Raw genomic sequence first — 20,081 nt, forward strand, 5'->3', positions numbered from 1 at the left:
ATCGGATTGGACGCAATGACGTTCCATTGAGATTTATGGGGCGGCTGGGCAGGACGTGTGCGATGCTAATGTCGGCAGACGTTCGGTCGTCACCGATCTGATAACGTTATTTAATTTATGAGGGGTCAACACTTGAACTGACCGGGGCTGGGCGGGGCGAGGCGAGGAGATGCCCATGGGAAGGCGCGTTCCACGCAGATGATCACCCAGCAGCTGGTCTTCAGTTGATCGGGTCACCGATGAGTGCCAAACAAGCTTTTGGGAGAGCCAGGGACGCAGAAAAGTGCTTTACGACGACAATAACAGACAGCGGTAAATACTGTAACATTTTAGATTAGAAGGAAACTTTCTGATCCTTATTCAGTACCGATATTGTTTTAAATCGTCTCACACCTCAATTCTGTTTACCTGCAAATAAGTTAGTGTCTGAAATTGATTTCACCGACGGTACAGTTTTTCCTTGGGTGATATGACAATATAAAACATTCAACACACAGGAAGGACGGCCAGATGAAGCCACATTTAAGTATTTACAGAACAGGGTAACAGTGATGCGTTTAATTTTGGTGCAAGGCATAAATGCAGTCTTCCCACACCTTCTCTCCTACTATTCATGCTGTACATTGAAGGCGCTTTAACGGAAGTAAAAGAAATGCCAAGGAGTAGTATAAATTTCAGGATGAAAGAACGAATGAGAAGATTACCTTATGACGTTGCTATGCACAGTGGAAGTGAGAAATAATTACAAGACTTGGTCCAATGAAAACAGAATATAGAGTAAGTATTAATCAAAGACCGTTGAATGTAATCAGGAGTAGCATAAATTGAACTAGCGATGACGTTAACTCCTCAGTTTGCTACTTTGGAAGCAAAGTGACCCTAATGTCTCTGGACGCCAAGGCGTACATGGGAAAGTAACGGCACGGCAGAGTCATCTGTGGTTTGCGTACCACAACTACGTAACTAAGTGACACCTCCATCCGCCAGGCGGAACCGCGGGTAGTCATAACCGATACATTAACTGCCTCCAGAGATCACTTTCATATATCCATATGCAAAAGTAATTGTTTAATGCCTTGTGCAAGTAAATTGCAAATGTCATTGCATAAATCATAATATTGTAACTCTCTTTTGTAAACTGTTTTCGTATCGACTGAGAGAACGTTGTTTAAAGCAATTTTCGTTTGTAAAACTGAATTCAGTGCACTATTCAATTATGTAGCGAATGTTGGTGATAGTAGTATCTTTGTTACGCCATTGAGCTTCAGTGTTGTGCAAGCGATATAAAAGAGCTGAAAACTCGAAAAGGAAAATGGAATTAACAATTATTGTGATTGTTCACGAAGTACCTTAGGAGTAATTTGAAATAATTGTCTTGTTCTTAAAGAAATGGGCAATATTTGGTAAAAGAAGAATCTGACATGGCAGAACAATTAAACGTCATGAAATAACCGCTTGAAGATCTTTTGAAATTTTGGAAATACGATGGTATGTTTGGCACGTTAATCCAATTACTGGATTGCAAAAATGACTTTTTTTCTCTTGCTATGATTTACTAGACAAGAAAAGAATAGAAGCTTTCGAAATGCGGTGCTACAGAAATGCTGAAGATCAAATGGGCCGATCACGTAATTAATGAGGAGGTACTGAATAGGACCGGGGAGAAGTGGAATTTGTGGCACAGTATGACTAGAAGAAGGGATCGGTTGGTAGGACATGTTCTGAGGTATAAAGCGATCACCAATTTAGTATTAGAGGGCAGCGTGGAGGGTCAAAGTCGTAGAGGGAGACCAAAAGATGAATACACTAAGCAGATCCAGAAGGATGTAGGTTGCAGTAGTTACTTGGAGATGAAGAAACGTACACCAGATAGAGTAGCATGGAGAGCTGCATCAAACCAGTCTATTGACTGAAGACCACAACAACAACATGATTTATATGCATGAACAGCTTGTGGTTTCTCTGGTGTTGTACAAATGCAAAAGTAATAAGTATTCGTTAGTACAAGGATCAGATATAGATACTTCATCTGCTATAAAATGACTGGAATTATCCTCATATTACCTGCGTATGTTATATAGTTATAATTTTAAAGTAATTAAAGGAAGGAAAATTGTGGTCAGCTAAGTAACGAGATAAAAGGAGAGAGTGTCACATATGCTTCGCTGCAAGTAGAGATACTGTGACACTCATTTCGTATTTCTGTGTGAATAGCGTGTGAGTTACTTAGGATATAGAATCTAACAGTAGTTAAAGGACGTATGTAGAGCTTTTATTCGACTTAAAATTTAGGGACTGCACTGCTGATATACAGTAAGGAACACTTAATATGAACACTCATTTCACAGATTGTTATACAGTTGTTTCTCTGCACATTGCGTGCTGAGACAATCATATGTTCAGATTAGTATGTATACTTGTGAATTATGTTGTCAGATTTAATGAATGTTAAAAGCTTTTTAAAGAGTAGAAGCATAGATGACGTCTGGTAGAAACTAGAATAAGACAGGTGTACTTACACATTTGCTAATCATGCTACAACACTTAGAGTTATTATTCCAAAAGCACTCTGTACTTGCTTTGATCAGTGTTTACTATCAACCAACAGTTTGTTTGAGTCTTAACTAGTCAGTGTCCATCTTAGCAATACCATCAAACCGCACATTTTGGGCATCCATTTGGTTACACGTTGTCAGTCACTACCTTTGGTACTTGTATTACTGAAGTGGTTCGAGATTAAGCTACCTTTTTTCATTTGGAGTGAATTCCAGGCACATACCCAAGGTCCCAGTAATAATAATAATAATAATAATAATAATACTCAGGTTACCAATTAGTGATATTTATTTCTTTAACTTGAACTACCCCTCTCATTAGACAAACACAGTTTTTTGCTAAAGGTGGTATTGTTTCATACCTACGCCTAATAACGCCCTCTCTTGCGTGCCCTGACGGGTCACTTACATGTCTGGCTCGGTTACTAAAAGTCTAGCACAAAAAGAAACGCAAAAATATATGCGTCTTCGTCGTCAGAAAGCGCAATGTAAGAAAGTTAGTCCGGTTTAAGTGGAGTGATAGGTCCAGGGCAGCTGAATTTATCATATGTGTGAAATTCCTCTTTATAAAGATCATGGTACTATCAGAGTAATCCATATATGAAACTAACACATATTTCGTTTGTAAGGCCAAGTCGATACTGGTTCTTTCAAGAAAACGGAAATACTGAAAGATATTAAGTTTCGTGCATAGGGTTTTGTCTGTTAGAAATGAAACAATCAATTCCATTTGATTTCCACAACAGACCGTTTTCGACAGCAATCTGCCGATAGTGTATTTGAAATGGAAAATATAGGGTGTTTGTAAGAGATTCGTCCTATTTCATAGTACTGTACTTTCTATAGGGATGCACACAGAAATTTGGGGTAAATTTTTACTTCGGTATAGGACTAAAAGTTCGTACTTTCTATATCTAGCAGATTTTCGAAAATGGATATACGCGCTATAAATGCATGGTCGCACTCGTGATCACTGACAGCATCAAAAATAACATGAAGGAAATTCGATAAGCGAGGAATTTCTGCGCGAGCCGGAATTCCAAACCTACTCGTCACGTGGCGCATTGGTTAGCACACTGGACTTGCATTCTGGAGGACGACGGTTCAAACCTGTGTCCAGCCAACTTGATTTACGTTTCCAGTGATTTCTCTAAATCGCTTCAGGCAAATGTCGGGATGGTTCCTTTAATAGGGCACGGCCGATTTCCTTCCCCATCCTTCCCTAATCCGATGGGATCGATGACTTCACTATTTTGTCCCCTCACCCATATGAACCAACCAACCAAGCAACTAACCAACCACTGAAGCAGATTTCGTAACTAGAAGGAAGTCATTTCATCGGATGAATGTTTCACACTGTTCTCAACTTCTGGCCCAGTTTACGTTTCAAGAGTGAAACATGGCGGGCGTACGGTGATGATCTGGAAAGCCATATCTTCGTGGGTACTTCTGCAAGGTCGCATTAACACCAAAGATTTTGTGAATATTTTGGCTGATCAGGTCCATCCAATGGCACAATGCTAGTTACCCAGTGGTGTTGATGTGCTCCAAGATGACAGGCCTCCTGCCCACACAGCTCGCATTGTCCATGTTAGGTTCTGTGAGCATGGAAATGAATTGTCGCATATTGCGTGGGCACCACAGTGACCCGATTTAAATATTACTGAGCTTTTGTGGTCTACTTTGGAAAGAACGGTGCGTGATCGCTATCCTCTGTTAGACATGTGTTGTGTTTCCAGGTGTTTCCATATTTTTGTCTGCTCCCTGTACATCCTTAGGGTTCTTTTCACAGTTACATTTCGTATTAAAATTTTCAATTTCCTTCTATATGTTTTCATTGCGCTTTGCAACGGGCTTACAACAAAGATCCAGACGATAGTCAAACTTGTTTCATTTTTCTAGAAGTTACTGTATTCACTACTGTAGCTATGATGCAATGCATTCCATCCAGCGTTGTTAGAAGGGCAGTATTTCTCAAACCTCCACAAAACAGTCACATAATCAGAGATCAGACGACCTTAGAGGCCTGTGCCACAATTCCAGATCCATGGTCACCGTAAAGAAACGCTATTACGTACAGTTGGAAGTGAAATTCTCGGCATGTTCTCCTAATTGTGAAAAAAGCAATATTTCCAACACATTCGTGTACTTGATTCCTGTAACCGTCTTTACAGCAAAACAAGAATGCGCTGTAAATCTTTAATCGGGAAACACCGCAAAACACATGCATTCTTTGGTGACTGTTTCTCTCTCTCTGTGGCCGCGCACATTGCGTTCTGAACTAGCGAGAGAGGAACTGGCTCCACAAAGTAGATCCCTGATTTTTCTGTTTGTACTTGTAGAGGAAATGACCGCGTCCGTAGCTGAGTGAAAAGCATGACTGAACGCCATGCAGAGAGCTCGAGTTCAGTTCCTAGTACTGTCACGTATGTTTCCGTGGTGGGAAGACTGTGACAGTGACAATTCAGCCTTGTGATGCCAATTAAGAGCTACTTGAGTGAGAAGTAGTGGCTGCAAGGTTTGGAGAGCCGACAACGCCCGAGCGTAACATGATGCTCCTCCACACCGTATCTACATGACGGTTTACAACAGGTGACATGACAGTTTGTTGGCATCACGCAGTTCTCTGGTCCTAAATTCCGTATCAAGAAATGGAATGAATTTTTGTGGAACTCCCTTTTATGTTATTTCTACCAACAAGCAACTCCTTCGTTTTCCAGTATGATTATGATGCCTGTCGAACCAAGTCGGACGAAGACACTGACCACAGTGCGCGGCAGCTGCCGTCCAGTCCAGATTGCATTACTAGGCCGTCCGCATAAGCACTCCAACAGCGGTGAACCTGCATGCGTTCAGTATTAGACGGTCTCGGCTGCACAATTAACTAGAGCAATTTATACGATAGACCGAATACTTGATGTCAGAGATGAGATCATAATAAAGGTCACTTATGTTCTTTCATGTACTTAAGCTTTGGTATACGTGTCTTTCCATTCGGTCTACTCAGTCTCATATTTCATCTTTCACAATCGTGTGCTTTCTGTGTAGTCTGAAGAACGAAACTGATATTACATTATTATTTTACAGGGTCTAATGCATTAAGCTAAGTAATAAATAAAAGCTTATCTTCGCACCAATCGCGTGAGAAAGATTCATAGAAATCTTGTCAAAGATACTGTCATTTTCTTTATTTTCTGCAGTCATCTCTTTTGTGACTGTTTGACAAGTTTTAGTTTTGCACCAAAGATTTCTTTTCTCTATGCCCACAAAACAAAATTTTTGCCCCCTTCCAGATCTCACTTCTCCTTCCTCTTCCTCCGTACGCTCTCCAGTTCTTGTCTGGAGGGCAAGTATTCCCACTTCCAGTTCCATTTTTGGTCTATGTGCTCCAGCTCTAGGAGAGGGTCTCGCTAGATTTGTAGTAGCTTCCCCACAAAATCCACGGTGCAATCTACAATTTACTAATCTACGATAATTCATGCGGATCTCCCTCATGTTCAAATTTTATGACGATATTTGTAACAAATACACTTACGGAGAAAAAATTACAACACCAAGAAAGAGCTGTGCGACATAAACGAAAGTTAATAGGCATGTTTCTACATCTGAACGATGACATCTATTAAAATTTCGCGCCAGTCCCATAAGAGAGGCGCTTGTAGCGCCACTATGAGGATGCAAATCAGGTTTGCTTTACATACACGCTGTAACGGATGTAAGCGTTAGTTACCTTTGAGATTGGACATGGTGATTTGACGTTAGTCAATAAGTCTGCAACCAACCGGTCTGCGTGCTAAGCACCCTGGACCTACACGTGGAGCTGTGGCTTGGGGTGCGATTTCGTATGATAGCAGGGGAACTCTCGTGGTTATCCCACGCACCATGACTGTGAATTTGTACGTCAGTCTGGTGATTCGACCTGTTCTGCCGTAACTCATGTACAGCACTCCAGGGAGAGTTTCCCAACACGATAACGCTCGCCCACATACCGCCGTTGTACCCCAACGTGCTCTACAGTGTCGGCGTGATGCCTTCGCTTGCTCGATCATCAGATCTGTCTCCAGTCGAGCACGTATTGGACATCATCGGACGATTCCAGTGTCATCCACAAACAGCATTAGGCCTAATAATCCGTGTATTGACCGATTAAGTGCAAAAGGCACGGAACTCCAACCTGACATCCGGCACGTGTACAACACAATGCATACTCGTTTGCGTGCTTGCGTTCAACTTACTGGCGGTTACAGCGGTTATTAATATACAGGCGTTTGATATTTGCAATGGCTGATCTTGCAGTGTTAATCACTTAAATATATTACCTAGAAAAATATATTCCCAAAATTTCATTACTCTACTTTAATTCTTCTTTGGTGGTGCCATTTGTTCATCAATGTACGACATAATAACAGGGAACAACGCTATAAACTTCCAATAAAGTGTCTACCCTATCTTCCTTAAAACGTGATGAAAGTTTTATAGGGGTATGTAGCGTATCATCACTCAGTTACAAGACAACTAACGTAAAGTAGGTGAGCACTAGCTACCTCTATCTATCTGCAAACAAATCACTATCTCACAAAATATATGTACACACAGAAGCAAAATATAAATGAATACATTACCGTACCGACATAAACTACTGAACACTTGAAGCAACAAATCTCAATCGACGAAGTGCATGCGCACTGGCGACCTTCAGAAATTTATAGACGAATGTAGACTGATTAGCCAGAACATTAGGACCACCTACCAAGTAGCCGGCGTGTCCATCTTCGGCATGGATAACAGCGGCGACGCATCGCGTTATGGAAGCGATGAGGCTTTGATAGCTCGCTGGAGGGAGTTGGAACGACGTCTGCATACACAAGTCACCCGATTCCCGTAAATTACGGGACGGAGCCGACGAGTTCCAACGCCGCGTTCAATTCCATCCCAGATGTGTTCCGCGACTGCTACGGTCGCAGGTTCGAATCCTGCCTCGGGCATGGATGTGTGTGATGTCCTTAGGTTAGTTATGTTTAAGTAGTTCTACGTTCTAGGGGACTGATGACCACAGTAGTTAAGTCCCATAGTGCTCAGAGCCATTTGACCCATTTTTGAACCAGATGTGTTCAATCGGGTTCAGATCTGGCGAGTCGGGGGCCAACACATCAATTGGAAATCGCCACTGTGCTTCCCGAACCACTCCATCACACTCCTGGCCTTGTGAGATGGCGCATTATCTTGTTGAAAAATGCCACTGCCATCGGGCAACATGATCGTCATGAAGGAGTGTACGTGGTCTACAACCAGTGTAAGATACTCCTTGGGTTTATGGTGCCTTGAACAAGCTCCACTGGAGAATGCCAACTTGAATGTTCCCCAGAGCATAGTGGAGCCACCGCCAGCTTCTCTCCGTTCTGCCGTAACAGGTATCAAGGATCAGTTTATGTGATCGCTCTGAGCTTGTGGCTATAGCTTCATACCAGTGCCTACCAATTTTAATTGTATATTACAGCACTGAGGAATGTCACTAAGTGACCGAAAATCGATTTTGCTGACAATGGAACAACAAAATACGTCCAATGCTGATTTTCCTTCCAAAGGTATCAAGGAGTTACCGCCCTGGAAGATGATAGTTTCTCGCCCTCCAATCGACACGACGAAGGAGGTACCGGACCTTGCAAAGCACTGCCACTGAGCCATCGTCCAGTGCCGATGGTCACTTGCCGATGTCGTCGTCTTATTACCAGCACGTGCATGGGTCATCGCCTGCAAAGGCCCATTGTTAGGAGTGTTCAGTGCACTGTGTGTTCAGACGCACTTGTGCTCTGCCCAGAATTAAAATCTGATTTTAGTTCCGCCTCACTTCACCGTCTGTCCTGTTTTGCCAGTCTGCCCAGCCTACGATATCCGACATCTGTAACGAGAGGTGCTCCCCCCAAACCCTACACATGGACATTACAATCCGCCCTCTGTCAAACTCGGATGGATCGTGCACCTTCCCCATTCTACACACGGACAGCACTCACATTGATACTACATGTACCTTGCGTGTCTTTGTGAGAATCGATTTTTTTGAATGTCGAAGTAAGCGTGTTGTTTAGAAGATTTTTTCAACAATTACATGGAGTCCATCGGACTAGCAGAAATTCATCACCAGATGATACTGCTACTTATATCGACAGTAGATCGTTGGTCATAATGTTCTGACTGATCAGTGTATATGAATATGTGTACAGAGCTATTGATACGTACATACAGGTTTTCAGAAGACGATATGAAAACTACAAGACTTACAGAAAACGACACATATCAGTGGGCAGAACATCTCTTCAAGTTTCTGTCTGGAATAAACGCTGTGGCTTAGTAACAGGAGAGCAGGCGTGTCAGATCGGGAGGGCCAAATCATCTGCAACCCAATGAACACATACGGAAAACAGATTGCTTTCGCGCCTTTCGAGACAGTTTAGCGTCAGAAACTTCAAATAATTACATGCATGTATTCAAGTTCGTCCTGTTACAAACAGTGCCCACATCGTACACCTATAACTTCACTTAAGAACTTAGAGACGTGCTCTGTCGACATAAATTTGTCTTTTTTTGTATATCTTCTTCTTTTTGCGCTGTCGTCCTCTGAAACTCGGGAAATGCTTATGAATATTACTGTATACACACCGACTGATATAAAAGTGAAACACCCAGAATGGAAGGAGAAAAGGAAATGAAACTTCGCGGTCGAGTGTGTTGTGATGTTATTGGACCGATCATAAAATAGTCCAATTTGGAAGAAAAAACTTGGCAGTACGAGCCCAACAATCAGTATGACCCTGCACCGCAGTTTGGTTTGGATATGTGCGCTTGGGTCATAAATGCTTTTCTGAGGTAAGCTGGTTTACAAGGTTAAAACCTGTTGCAACTGGTCCTAGAGATACCGGTTGGTGGAATGGAGTTTGTCAGAGTTGGTCCCACACGTTCTATCGGGGACTGATCTGAAGATCTTTCTAACCACTGGAGTATCGCAACATCAGACAGGTAGTTCAGAGACATATGAGATATGTGGACGAGCACTGTCCTGCAATGAAACGGTGCCCCGATCGTGATGCGTGAGATGTAACACATCAGGATGCAGGACGTCTGTGATGTACCAATGTACCGTCTGAGTTTCGCGTGACCTGTAGTCATATCCACTGGCTCAAGTCAAGACTAAGAGAGCTGTGCCTCCGCAAAACCATTGAAGGATGTGACTTCTCACCAGGTCTCCGCCATACTAGTCAAATGAAGGTCATTGGTCAGTCGGGGTAAAACCAAGATTTACCGCTGAACATAACGCAACGCCATTGATCACCAATCCGTTCCTGCTGGTCCACGGCAGCACTTAGAACGCAGGCGTTGGAGTTGTGGTGTTTAGTCTACGTATTCCCAAGTCTGGCTGCTGCTATTCTTCGTCCAACGGTGTGAAATGAGACAGAATGTTGCAGGGAGCCCAGTATTTGTTCTCGGATGTCAGATACAGATTTAAAAGGGATATGATGTGCCTGGTGCACAATGCGACGGTTCTCTCTTATTGTTCCAGACGTGGGCAACCGCAATCTTGACGACTAGTATGCCTGTATTTAGGTTCCCATGCAGTAAGACATTGTGCCACCGTCATATCTGGATGCCTTACAAAACTCAATACTGCACGATGTAGATCAGCCAGCCACATGGAGACTCATAATGAGTGCCATTGCAGATCCTGTCAAGTGTTGATGACCCTTTCTAACATGGGTACGCGGCATGTCAATGGCTTTCACTGCGATCATTAAACATCTGATACTATTCTAATCACTTACATACGCACTGATACATTCACATACGCTGAACCACCAAAGAAAATGGTAAAGGCATGCTATCCCAATACAGAAATATGTAACCAGGCAGAACGGCGCTGCGGTCGACAACGCCTGTATAAGACAAATGTGTGACGCAGGTCTTAGATCGGTTACTGCTTCTACAATGGAAAGTTATCAAGATTTAAGTGAGTTTGTACGTGGTGCTATAATCGGCGCACGGATGATGGGACACAGAACCTCCGAGATACCGATGAAGCGGGCATTTTCCCGTACGACCATTTTACGAACGTACCGTGAATATCAGGAACCCGGTAAAACATAAAATCTTGGACATAGCTGCGGCCGAGAAAAGATCCTGCAAGAAGGCGACCAACGACGACTGAAGACAATTGCTCAACATGACAAAAGTGCAACCCTTCCGTAAATTGCTCCAGATTTCAGAGCTGGCCTATCGACAAGTGTCAGCGTGTGAACCATTCAACGAAACATCATCGATATAGGCTTTCGGAGCCGAAGGCCCACTCGTGTACCGTTGATGACTGCACAACGCAAGGTTTTACGCCTCACCTGGGCTCGTCAACACCGACATTGGACTGTTAACGACTGAAAACGTGTTGCCTGGTCGGACGAGTTCCGTTTCAAATTTTGTCGAGCGGATGGACGTGTACGGGAATGGAGACAACGTGATGAACCCATGGGCCCTGCATGTCAGCAGGGAACTGTTCGAGCGGGTGGAGGGTGTGTAATGGTGTAGGGCGTGTGTAGTTGGGGTGATGTGGCACACCTGATTCGTCTAGATACGACGCCGACAGGTGACGCGTACGTAAGCATCTTGTCTGATCACCTGCATCCATTCATATCCACTGTGCATTCCGAAGAACTTGGAAAGTTCCAGCAGGACAATGCAACACTCCAAACGTCCAGAATTGAAAATTTGTGATAAGATCTTATGGGACCAAACTGCTGAGGTCATCGGTCCCTAAGCTTACGCACTACTTAATCTAGCTGAAACTAACTTACGCTAAGGACAACACACACACACCCATGCCCGACGGAGGACTCGAACCTCCGATGGAGGGAGCCGCGCGGGCCGTGACAAGACGTCCTAGACCGCGCGGCCGTCCAGAATTGTTACAGAGTGGCTCCAGGGATACTCTTCTGTGTTTAAATACTGCCGCTGGCCCTGAACACCCCTGACATGAACATTACTGAGCATATCTGGGGTGCCTTGCAACGTGCTGTTGAGAAGAGACCTCCACCCCGTCGTACTTTACTGATTTGTGGACAGCCCGGCAGGATTCACGGCCTCAGTTCCCTCCAGCACTCCTTAAGACATTAGTCGAATCCATGCCACGTCGTGGTGTGTGTGCGTGTGCGCGCGTCAAGAGTCGAAATTGGTATACAGTACACTTTGTGATGTCCCCTCTCCCCTTTTTGTTGTCGCTGTTGATGTTGAGCCACTACTGCTACAGCTCGGTCGGTGGAATGGAGACGCGACGCGCAGTGATGGTTGTCCCCGTTGGATAACGTGGAACACCATCAGAAAATCTCTAAAGGAAATTGTTCCTCTCGTAATGTATGAAAGTCCGTTTGCGAGTCCGCATAGTCTTCTCAGCGATGCGAACTGCTGACTTTAGTTGTCTGTTATGGTTTTATGACGATTTGCTATGCCCGGTTAGTTAGTTATTGCAGTACTGAGTGAATCATTCATCACCGGCGTCGTTTCACACCACTGAAACGCGGAAAAATTCATTTGACGTTGAGTATCAGTAGTTGTTGTTACGTTGCTACGCACAATTGTTCACTACAGCACGACGCAAATCCAGAGATAATCTATAATGGTATCTTGCTTTCGTGCGTCGTGATATTATTTCGGCAAAACACTCTTTTCAATGCTCAATGTTCATCAAGTCACTCTTTCAATTAAAATGCTCACAGTTAATTAATGTTGATCATCAATTATCACACAGTTAAATTAACGATCGAGCCAACACGTGAGATTTCCATTACTGACGAACAATTTTATTGTTTCTTCTTAGCAGTTAGTTTATAATCATCACACCACACGCACACCGATGGATCAGTTCAATTACGATTCTGTTCAGTTCGGTGATCGTGACAATTATGACAACTTTTACATTCGGCGTATTTGTATTATCTTCGTGTGGTCGCATTAATGTTTCCTACTCCAGGCTAATCAAGTATTGCTGTCTTCGACACTATGTCCATTCTTCGTTGTAACTGTTCACTTAGAATGAAGGTTGAGTCAAACAATGATATCTCCAATAATTAAAGCTCATTAATTCGTCGTACACTATCAGAATATAACTTCAGTTAAAGTTCTCAAGTTAGAATAACTGAGAACAGTCCGCGCATCTCTACCACACAATATTACTTTTTTTAATAAAAACAATCTCGTAGCGTTCCGTTCGTAGTACTATAATAAACGGTGCTCCCTCTCGACCTGATAGCAAGCAAGCTAGCAAGCGACTAACTTTTCCATGATCGAGCATTGTAGACGCATTGAATTTCCTTTTCGCCTCGTTTACATCTCTCCTTCACAATAAATGTTATCTCTGACCGACATATTACTTTGGACTTAACTTTCGTCGTACTGTTATGCAGTTATTACTAAGATGTTTGATAGCTAATTAAAATAACCTTTCTTTCTTTCTAGCTTTATATCACGACATACTCAGTAATTATTCAAATTGGTGTTCATCAAAACTTTAAGGTGTTATATTATTGTCAAAGTTGTCGTACCTGTCAGGATAACACTGTTCCCTGCTTTAAATTGTCACGACATATTTATTTCGGCTTTCGGGTTTCTTGTGGTGTTACAACTTCCGTGAATCATGTGACCCGTATTCTGTGTGTTTTCGTTTTATATTACATGCAGGGTGTGACGGGTATAAGTGCAGATATTTGTATTATTGACTGGAGATGGTGTATTGTACAACATTACATCAGTATTTACTTCATTTCCGGACTAACAATTGCAGCTATTACGAGTACCTGTGGGTATAAGTACAGATATTTGTATTATTGACTGGGGATGGTGTATTGTGCAACATTACATCAGTATTTAGTTCATTTCCGGACTAACAATTGCAGCTATTACGAGTACCTGTGGCATAAGCAAGCCATTGATGTTAATTTTCTCTTGGGTAGTATGTCAGGTACCCGTGTGGCTGCGTGGACGCGAAATGGAAAGTCTGTAATGACAGGCGTAGTCCACTTCGTGGTGCAGTTACAGCCATGCAGAAAGTATCAGGTCGTAAAGTTTGTGACGTGTTTATGGGATAACTATTCGACGCAGAGAAATAAACAACAAACGCACTGATGTGTCTACATGTTAAAGTACTCATACCATATATAAACATATTCGCACTTATACCCGTAACACCCTTTATGTAAAATAGCGTAATGAGAAATGTGCTAGCTTCCAGAACACAAAGGTAAGGTAAACTCAGATGGAATCCACAGAGCGTTGGTATGATGAACTGACTGTTGTTGTTGTTGTTGTTGTTGTTGTGGTCTTCAGTCCTGAGACTGGTATGATGCAGCTCTCCGTGCTACCCCAACCTGTGCAAGCTTCTTCATCTCCCAGTACTTAATGCAACCTACATCCTTCTGAATCTGCTTAGTGTATTCATTTCTTGGCCTGGCTCTACGATTTTTACCCTCCACGCTGCCCTCCAATATTAAATTTGTGATCCCTTGATGCCTCAGAAGATGTCCTACCAACCGGACCCGTCTTCTTTTCAAGTTGTGCCACAAACTCCTCTTCTCCCCAGTTCTATTCAATACCTCCTTATTAGTTATGTGATCTACCCATTTAATCTTCAGCATTCTTCTGTACACCACGTTTCGAAAGCTTCTATTCTCTTCTTGTCCAAACTATTTATCGTCCATGTTTCACTTCTATACGTGGTTACTCTCCATACAAATACTTTCAGAAATGACTTCCTGACACTTATATCTATACTCGATGTTAACAAATTTCTCTTCTTCAGAAACGCTTTCCTTGCCATTGTCAGTCTACATTTTATATCCTCCCTACTTCGACCATCATCAGTTATTTTGCTCCCCAAATAGCAAAACTCCTTTATTACTTTAAGCGTCTCACTTCCTAATCTAATTCCCGCGGCCCGATTTAATTCGACTACATTCAATTATCCTCGTTTGCTTTTGTTGATGTTCATCTTATATCCTCCTCTCAAGACACTGTCCATTCCGTTCAGCTGCTCTTCCAAGTCCTTTGCTCTTTCAGACAAAATTACAATGTCATCGGCGAACCTCAAAGTTTTTATTTCTACTCCGTGGATTTTAATTCCTACTCCGAATTTTCCTTTTGTTTCCTTTACTGCTTGCTCAATATACAGATTGAATAACATCGAGGATAGGCTGCAACCCTGTCTCACTCCCTTCCCAACCACTGCTTCCCTTTGATGCCCCTTGGCTCTTATAACTGCCATCTGGTTTCTGTGCAACTTGTAAATAGCCTTTCGCTCCCTGTATTTTACCCCTGCCACCTTCAGAATTTGAGAGAGAGTATTCCAGTCATCATTGTCAAAAGCTTTCTCTAAGTCTACAAATGCTAGAAATGTAGGTTTGCCTTTCCTTAATCTTTCTTCTAAGATAAGTCGTAAGGTCAGTATTGCCTCACGTGTTCCAGTGTTTCTACGGAATCCAAACTGATCTTCCCTGAGGTCGGCTTCTACCAGCTTTTCCATTCGTCTGTAAAGAATTCGTGTTAGTATTTGGCAGCCCTGGCTTATTAAACTGATAGTTCGGTAATTTTCACACCTCACAACAACTGCTCTCTTTGGGATTGTACCACTTATAAAAATATTCGCACTTATACACGTAACACCCTCTATTTAAAACAGCGTAATGAGGAATGTGCTAGCTTCCAGAACACAAAGGTAAGATAAACTCAGATGGAAGATGGAATCCATAGAGCGTTGGTATGATAATCGGACTAGTTTAGAGCATTTATTAGCTGGTTTTCCGCGCTCGTTTAGGTAAAACTAGAGCTAATCCCCGTTCTCTTTCTCAGAAAATACGATACACAAAGTACGATTACACGAAGAACAACGTTTACGCGATGACTCCCCTCCTTAGGTTAACTGACGACTGTGGCTAACGGCGAGCCATCTGACCACGGTGTTAAAAATAAAACAAAAGCATGAGAACTGTGGACTCAGTACGCAGGAGCAAGGCAGTTGCAGCGTCAGCTGGCCTTATAAGCTGACGCCGCACTGTACCTCGTGATGAGACGAGCTGTTTGCGGTTGCAGGTGCACGGACCGTCGCAGCAGCGGCTGGGAGCGCCCGGACACTGGGCTCCCTGGTCAGCCTGGTCGCCCTGCTCCAGAACCTGCGGCGGCGGCGTCGCCGTGCAGACCAGGGACTGCCGGCCGTGAGTACCGCACTCTGCTCTGCTCTACTCTACCGTAGCACCTCAACTTCAGTGTTTTTCTTTTAACCTGCGACCTCAGTTTCTAACATTCTCTAAATCAGTGGTTTCCAACAGGTGGTCCGCGGACCCCCAGAGGTCCGCGACTATGCCAGAGGGGTCCGCAAGATGCTATTGGAATAAAAAAAAAATATTAAATATATTTCGTATGGTAACAGATTTTTTGTTTTTGCCTCTCAATATTTTATCAATAATGAATATGTCAACGTTTTTTCTAAATACCAAAAATAGAAAACGTATAAAAAGACTCTTAATTTGACTTTTTTAGGTACTTGATACTGTGATACGACAAGGTGCCAATCACGCTCGATGAGGGGGGCCTCGAGAAAATTTTGTTGGGAACCCCTGCTCTAAACGATTCCATCTCACATGCATCTATCGTTTTTTTGGTTTATTGACTGTATTTAAGCTACAGTATTCAAGTAAATTTACTTGTTTTACTACCAAAAACTCTGCGTTGGCAAATGTTGCCATGCTGGCACATTTTTCGTCTCCTTCACTCCTACACTCTCGCTCCAGAAGAAAAGGGTGTGGCTTGTAAGCCGTACTAACATCTCGCTCTACAGCAAAGTGCTTTTTTTTTAACGAAAACTTTTAATACAATTTAAAAGGAAGAAATAATTAAATGTCGTTTTAAATTTGCGTACGTGCGAGACAGAGAGAGAGAGAGAGAGAGAGAGAGAGAGAGAGAGAGAGAGAGAGAGTAGCAAAATGAAGCAGTGCACAATCACTAAAAATTGGATTTGCACTGGGAACAGCGTTAGGGGAAGGAAAGTCCGAGGTTGTTTAGGGTTTCAGAGTGCGGGTACAAACAAAAGAAGATGGAGGGGTTGGCGTCAAATGGGGTGGGGGGGGGGGGGTAATGTAGAGGAACGGTTGAGTGCGTGGAATTTGGGAAGCAGGTGAATAGGGGTGGAAGAGCGAAGGAGCAGGTAACGGAAGAGATGGAGACAGGGATCCCTAATGTAGCGTCAGTTCTGCATCTAAGGGGAAGGGGGGAGAGGAGCTAACCGAAGTATTGAGGAAGAAAAACCTCGTTTCGCAAAGCACTTAGCATCCAGGGCACGTTGGTCTGTTGATTGTTAATACGATTTTGAAACGCATCCCTGTTGGTTCCAAAACATTTTTGAAAGCATTCGAAGTTGATTTCTGAACTAACCATAAGTTGATTTTTTAATCCGTGCGTAATGTGTGTGTTGCCTCTGTCAGTGAACTCCCAGTCGTATCTATAAATAAAAAACTTTTTCGCAGACAAAAGGGGAAGGGGCTATAAGAGTTGAGCCGAATACAATCGAACGGGTGAATGCCTATCGCTATTTGTTTATGTGATTGACTGGGTGTGCGAATGATCAGCGTTTTTATAATTATTAGCAGAATCCATGCATTCCGACCACCAGAATGGAAATAAACGAATAACAGGGATAAGAAACATTACATACTGCCGTGCGGGATTAGCCGAGCGGTCTAGAGCGCAGCAGTCATCGACTGTGCGGCTGGTCCCGGTGGAGGTTCGAGTCCTCCCTCGGGCATGGTTGTACGTTTTTGTCCTTAGGATAATTTAGGTTAAATAGTGTGTTAGCTTAAGGACTGATGACCTTAGCAGTTAAGTCCCATAAGATTTCACACACATTTGAACATTTTTGATTACATATTAATCTTCTCGGTGTATCCAAGAAAATGAACTTTTGAAAGAAATTGTTTTCCACATGTCTGCAATACCAAGAGCAAGTTGTACAGTTCCCGCTTAGCAGCGCTTATGTTCCGTTCTCGGACTAGCGCGTGAAACGCGTTGTACGAACACGTAATAACGCGTAACAGGGGTATTAACGTGGGAAAACTAAACTGATGATTCTGGCAGGGTTAGCGAACTTAACCGAAGAAAGTTTCGACAGTGGCAGAAACAGTTAAAGAGTTAGTGACGAGAAGATTGTTTGTTAGAGCAAGGATGAAGAGGAAATGGGGGGGATCTCACAAATTATATGGAAGAATATGACGGTTACAAATTTATATAAAAATTTTGTTCTAATACTTTTCTATCTCATGCTTGAGAAACTGGAGCGTATGAATAAATGTGAAACAATTTCCTAACGTAAAACTTTTTGATTGTAGTAAGCCTAATACGCATTTGGTATTGATATTTCGTGAATTATATTCTGTCGTATTACTGATGTAAGTGAGGTATATGAAAATGACCATTTGGGCAAAACAGTCTCCCTTATTTGGCATGTACTACAATTGCTGCAATATTGCGAAGATCTATTTCGTTTTATCTAGCAGTGACAAACTAGCCGTAATCAGATCGAGAAACCACACCAATCTTGGGTACTATTCGTATCAACAGCTTTCGTCAGCTAAAGCACGAAATTTACTAAACGACTTCAACGAACAGAAAACTCTAAAAAACACAGCGAGCGAACGTTTCCAAAAGTTTATTAAATCGTTATTTCGCCACAAACCGCACGAAACACCGCTGAAAACTATTAAATTTAATAACTGTATAACAGTGCACAAATAACTTTTTGCCGAGGACTTCCGACTACTTGTTAAGTCCACGCCAAGTCGAGTTGCCGCACTATGCTGGTGAAAAAGAGGTCCGACACCTTGTTAGGAGGTTCAAATGGCTCTCAGCACTATGGAACTTAGCATCTAAGGTCATCAGTCCTCTAGAACTTAGAACTACTTTAACCTAACTAACCTAAGGACATCAGACACATCCACGCCCGAGACAGGATTCGAACCTGCGACCGTAGCGGTCGCGCGGTTCCGGTCTGAAGCGCCTAGAACCGCTCGGCCACACTGGCCGGCTGTTGGGAGGTATACTGTAATGTAATAAAATATTAATTTTTTATTTGTTTTGTGACTATTATGTAATAAAATAAAATACGAGCAGTGACTTACACAAAAATGAAACACACATTAATACAATGGCTCAGCATAAAAGAGAAATAACTAATGTAGGAATATTATTAACAGTGTAATAGGTTGTTTAATTTAGCCCGACGTGTATACTCAGAAAACTAGCTCAGTTCTCAGGGTAGTTACGTAATCGTCGATACATCGTGGTTTCGTCTCGATTCTCCAATACAACACAACAAGAGTAGAATCTACTAATGAAATCCTATAATGGAACTGGAATCCTGTGACCAGATCCTTTCTGCCTGGGATGTTATCTTGTTATATAAAGAAAATCTGTAAATAAAATTGTTAAATTATTAGTAGCTGCGTCCGGTCTCGCGGGATCTGAAATAAAGTTAATTGTCCTAACCGATGGCGCCTCTCGAAGATGAGCTAAAAGAAAAATGTTAAAGATTTTTCTAAGATGGCGCCTAACAATGAAAATTCTTTGTTAAGGCCCATATCTACTTAAGACAATAAAGGTATCAGATTTACAATAGATTGACCACATACACAAATTCTTTTGACAAAATAAGTACAACTTACATTATCAACTGGTACAGCAAGAAGAGCTTAACACAAGAACGTCCTCTTAGGTCATAATCCAAGCAGATAAGATAAGCGAATGACAAAGGAAAGATATTTCATGCACAGGAGCGCAAGAGTCCATGGAATAACATGTCCATTGTAGTTCTATCTCTTCATCATTGGCGTACTTGTCGATTGTTTATAAAATTTGTCGTAATATTTAGTTCACATTTTTTAAACCCAAGTCCACCCAGGGAAACAGTACAATACCATGACTTTTATCATCTCAGTGTAGAGACACTGCACAGCATAATATCCGCAAAGCTTCACAGGATTTCCACCGTGGTTTTACTTTCGCGGCCGATTGGAGGTTGAAAATAAATAGCCATTGCACTTGTGCATAATCAAACAGATTATGCGTGTTATTTGATATTAAAATAGATGCAAATAGCAAAATATCAGGTAAAATTTAATTTTACACTTTTACTGGGTCACCCTTACATAAAAGAATCTTTCAACGTGAACGTAGTACAGGTAGGCACGAAATTGCTGCTGGCGCTCTGGTATAGTACTCAACACCCTGGTAATACTTCGAATTTCGATTTATCAAAAACGCTTGAGAAGCATCTAAGGATGCATTACAATCGCGCGTAACGTGAGCACAACGCTTATGGTGTACGCTTACAATGTCAACAATTACCTTCTGCTTTGTTAACAGACCCCTGCCACGGTACCATCGCCGGAAGGCCAAACGTGTACTGGACCGACAATACTGTGTTACTGTTCTCGGAAGAGATGTTGTAGCGTT

At 42.5% G+C, this 20,081-nt stretch overlaps 1 protein-coding gene across 1 annotated transcript in view; it reads left to right on the plus strand.

The window, feature by feature from the left end:
* LOC124798913 (thrombospondin type-1 domain-containing protein 4-like) overlaps window positions 1–20,081 on the plus strand; it is a 217,450-nt gene that overhangs the window by 118,054 nt on the left and 79,315 nt on the right. The window contains exon 4 of the mRNA XM_047262444.1: window positions 15,672–15,793. Within this exon, the coding sequence (XP_047118400.1) occupies window positions 15,672–15,793 (122 nt within the window). The remainder of the gene's footprint in view (window positions 1–15,671; window positions 15,794–20,081) is intronic.

This window comes from Schistocerca piceifrons, chromosome 5 (genome assembly GCF_021461385.2).
Source record: "Schistocerca piceifrons isolate TAMUIC-IGC-003096 chromosome 5, iqSchPice1.1, whole genome shotgun sequence".
Lineage (NCBI taxonomy): Eukaryota > Metazoa > Arthropoda > Insecta > Orthoptera > Acrididae > Schistocerca > Schistocerca piceifrons.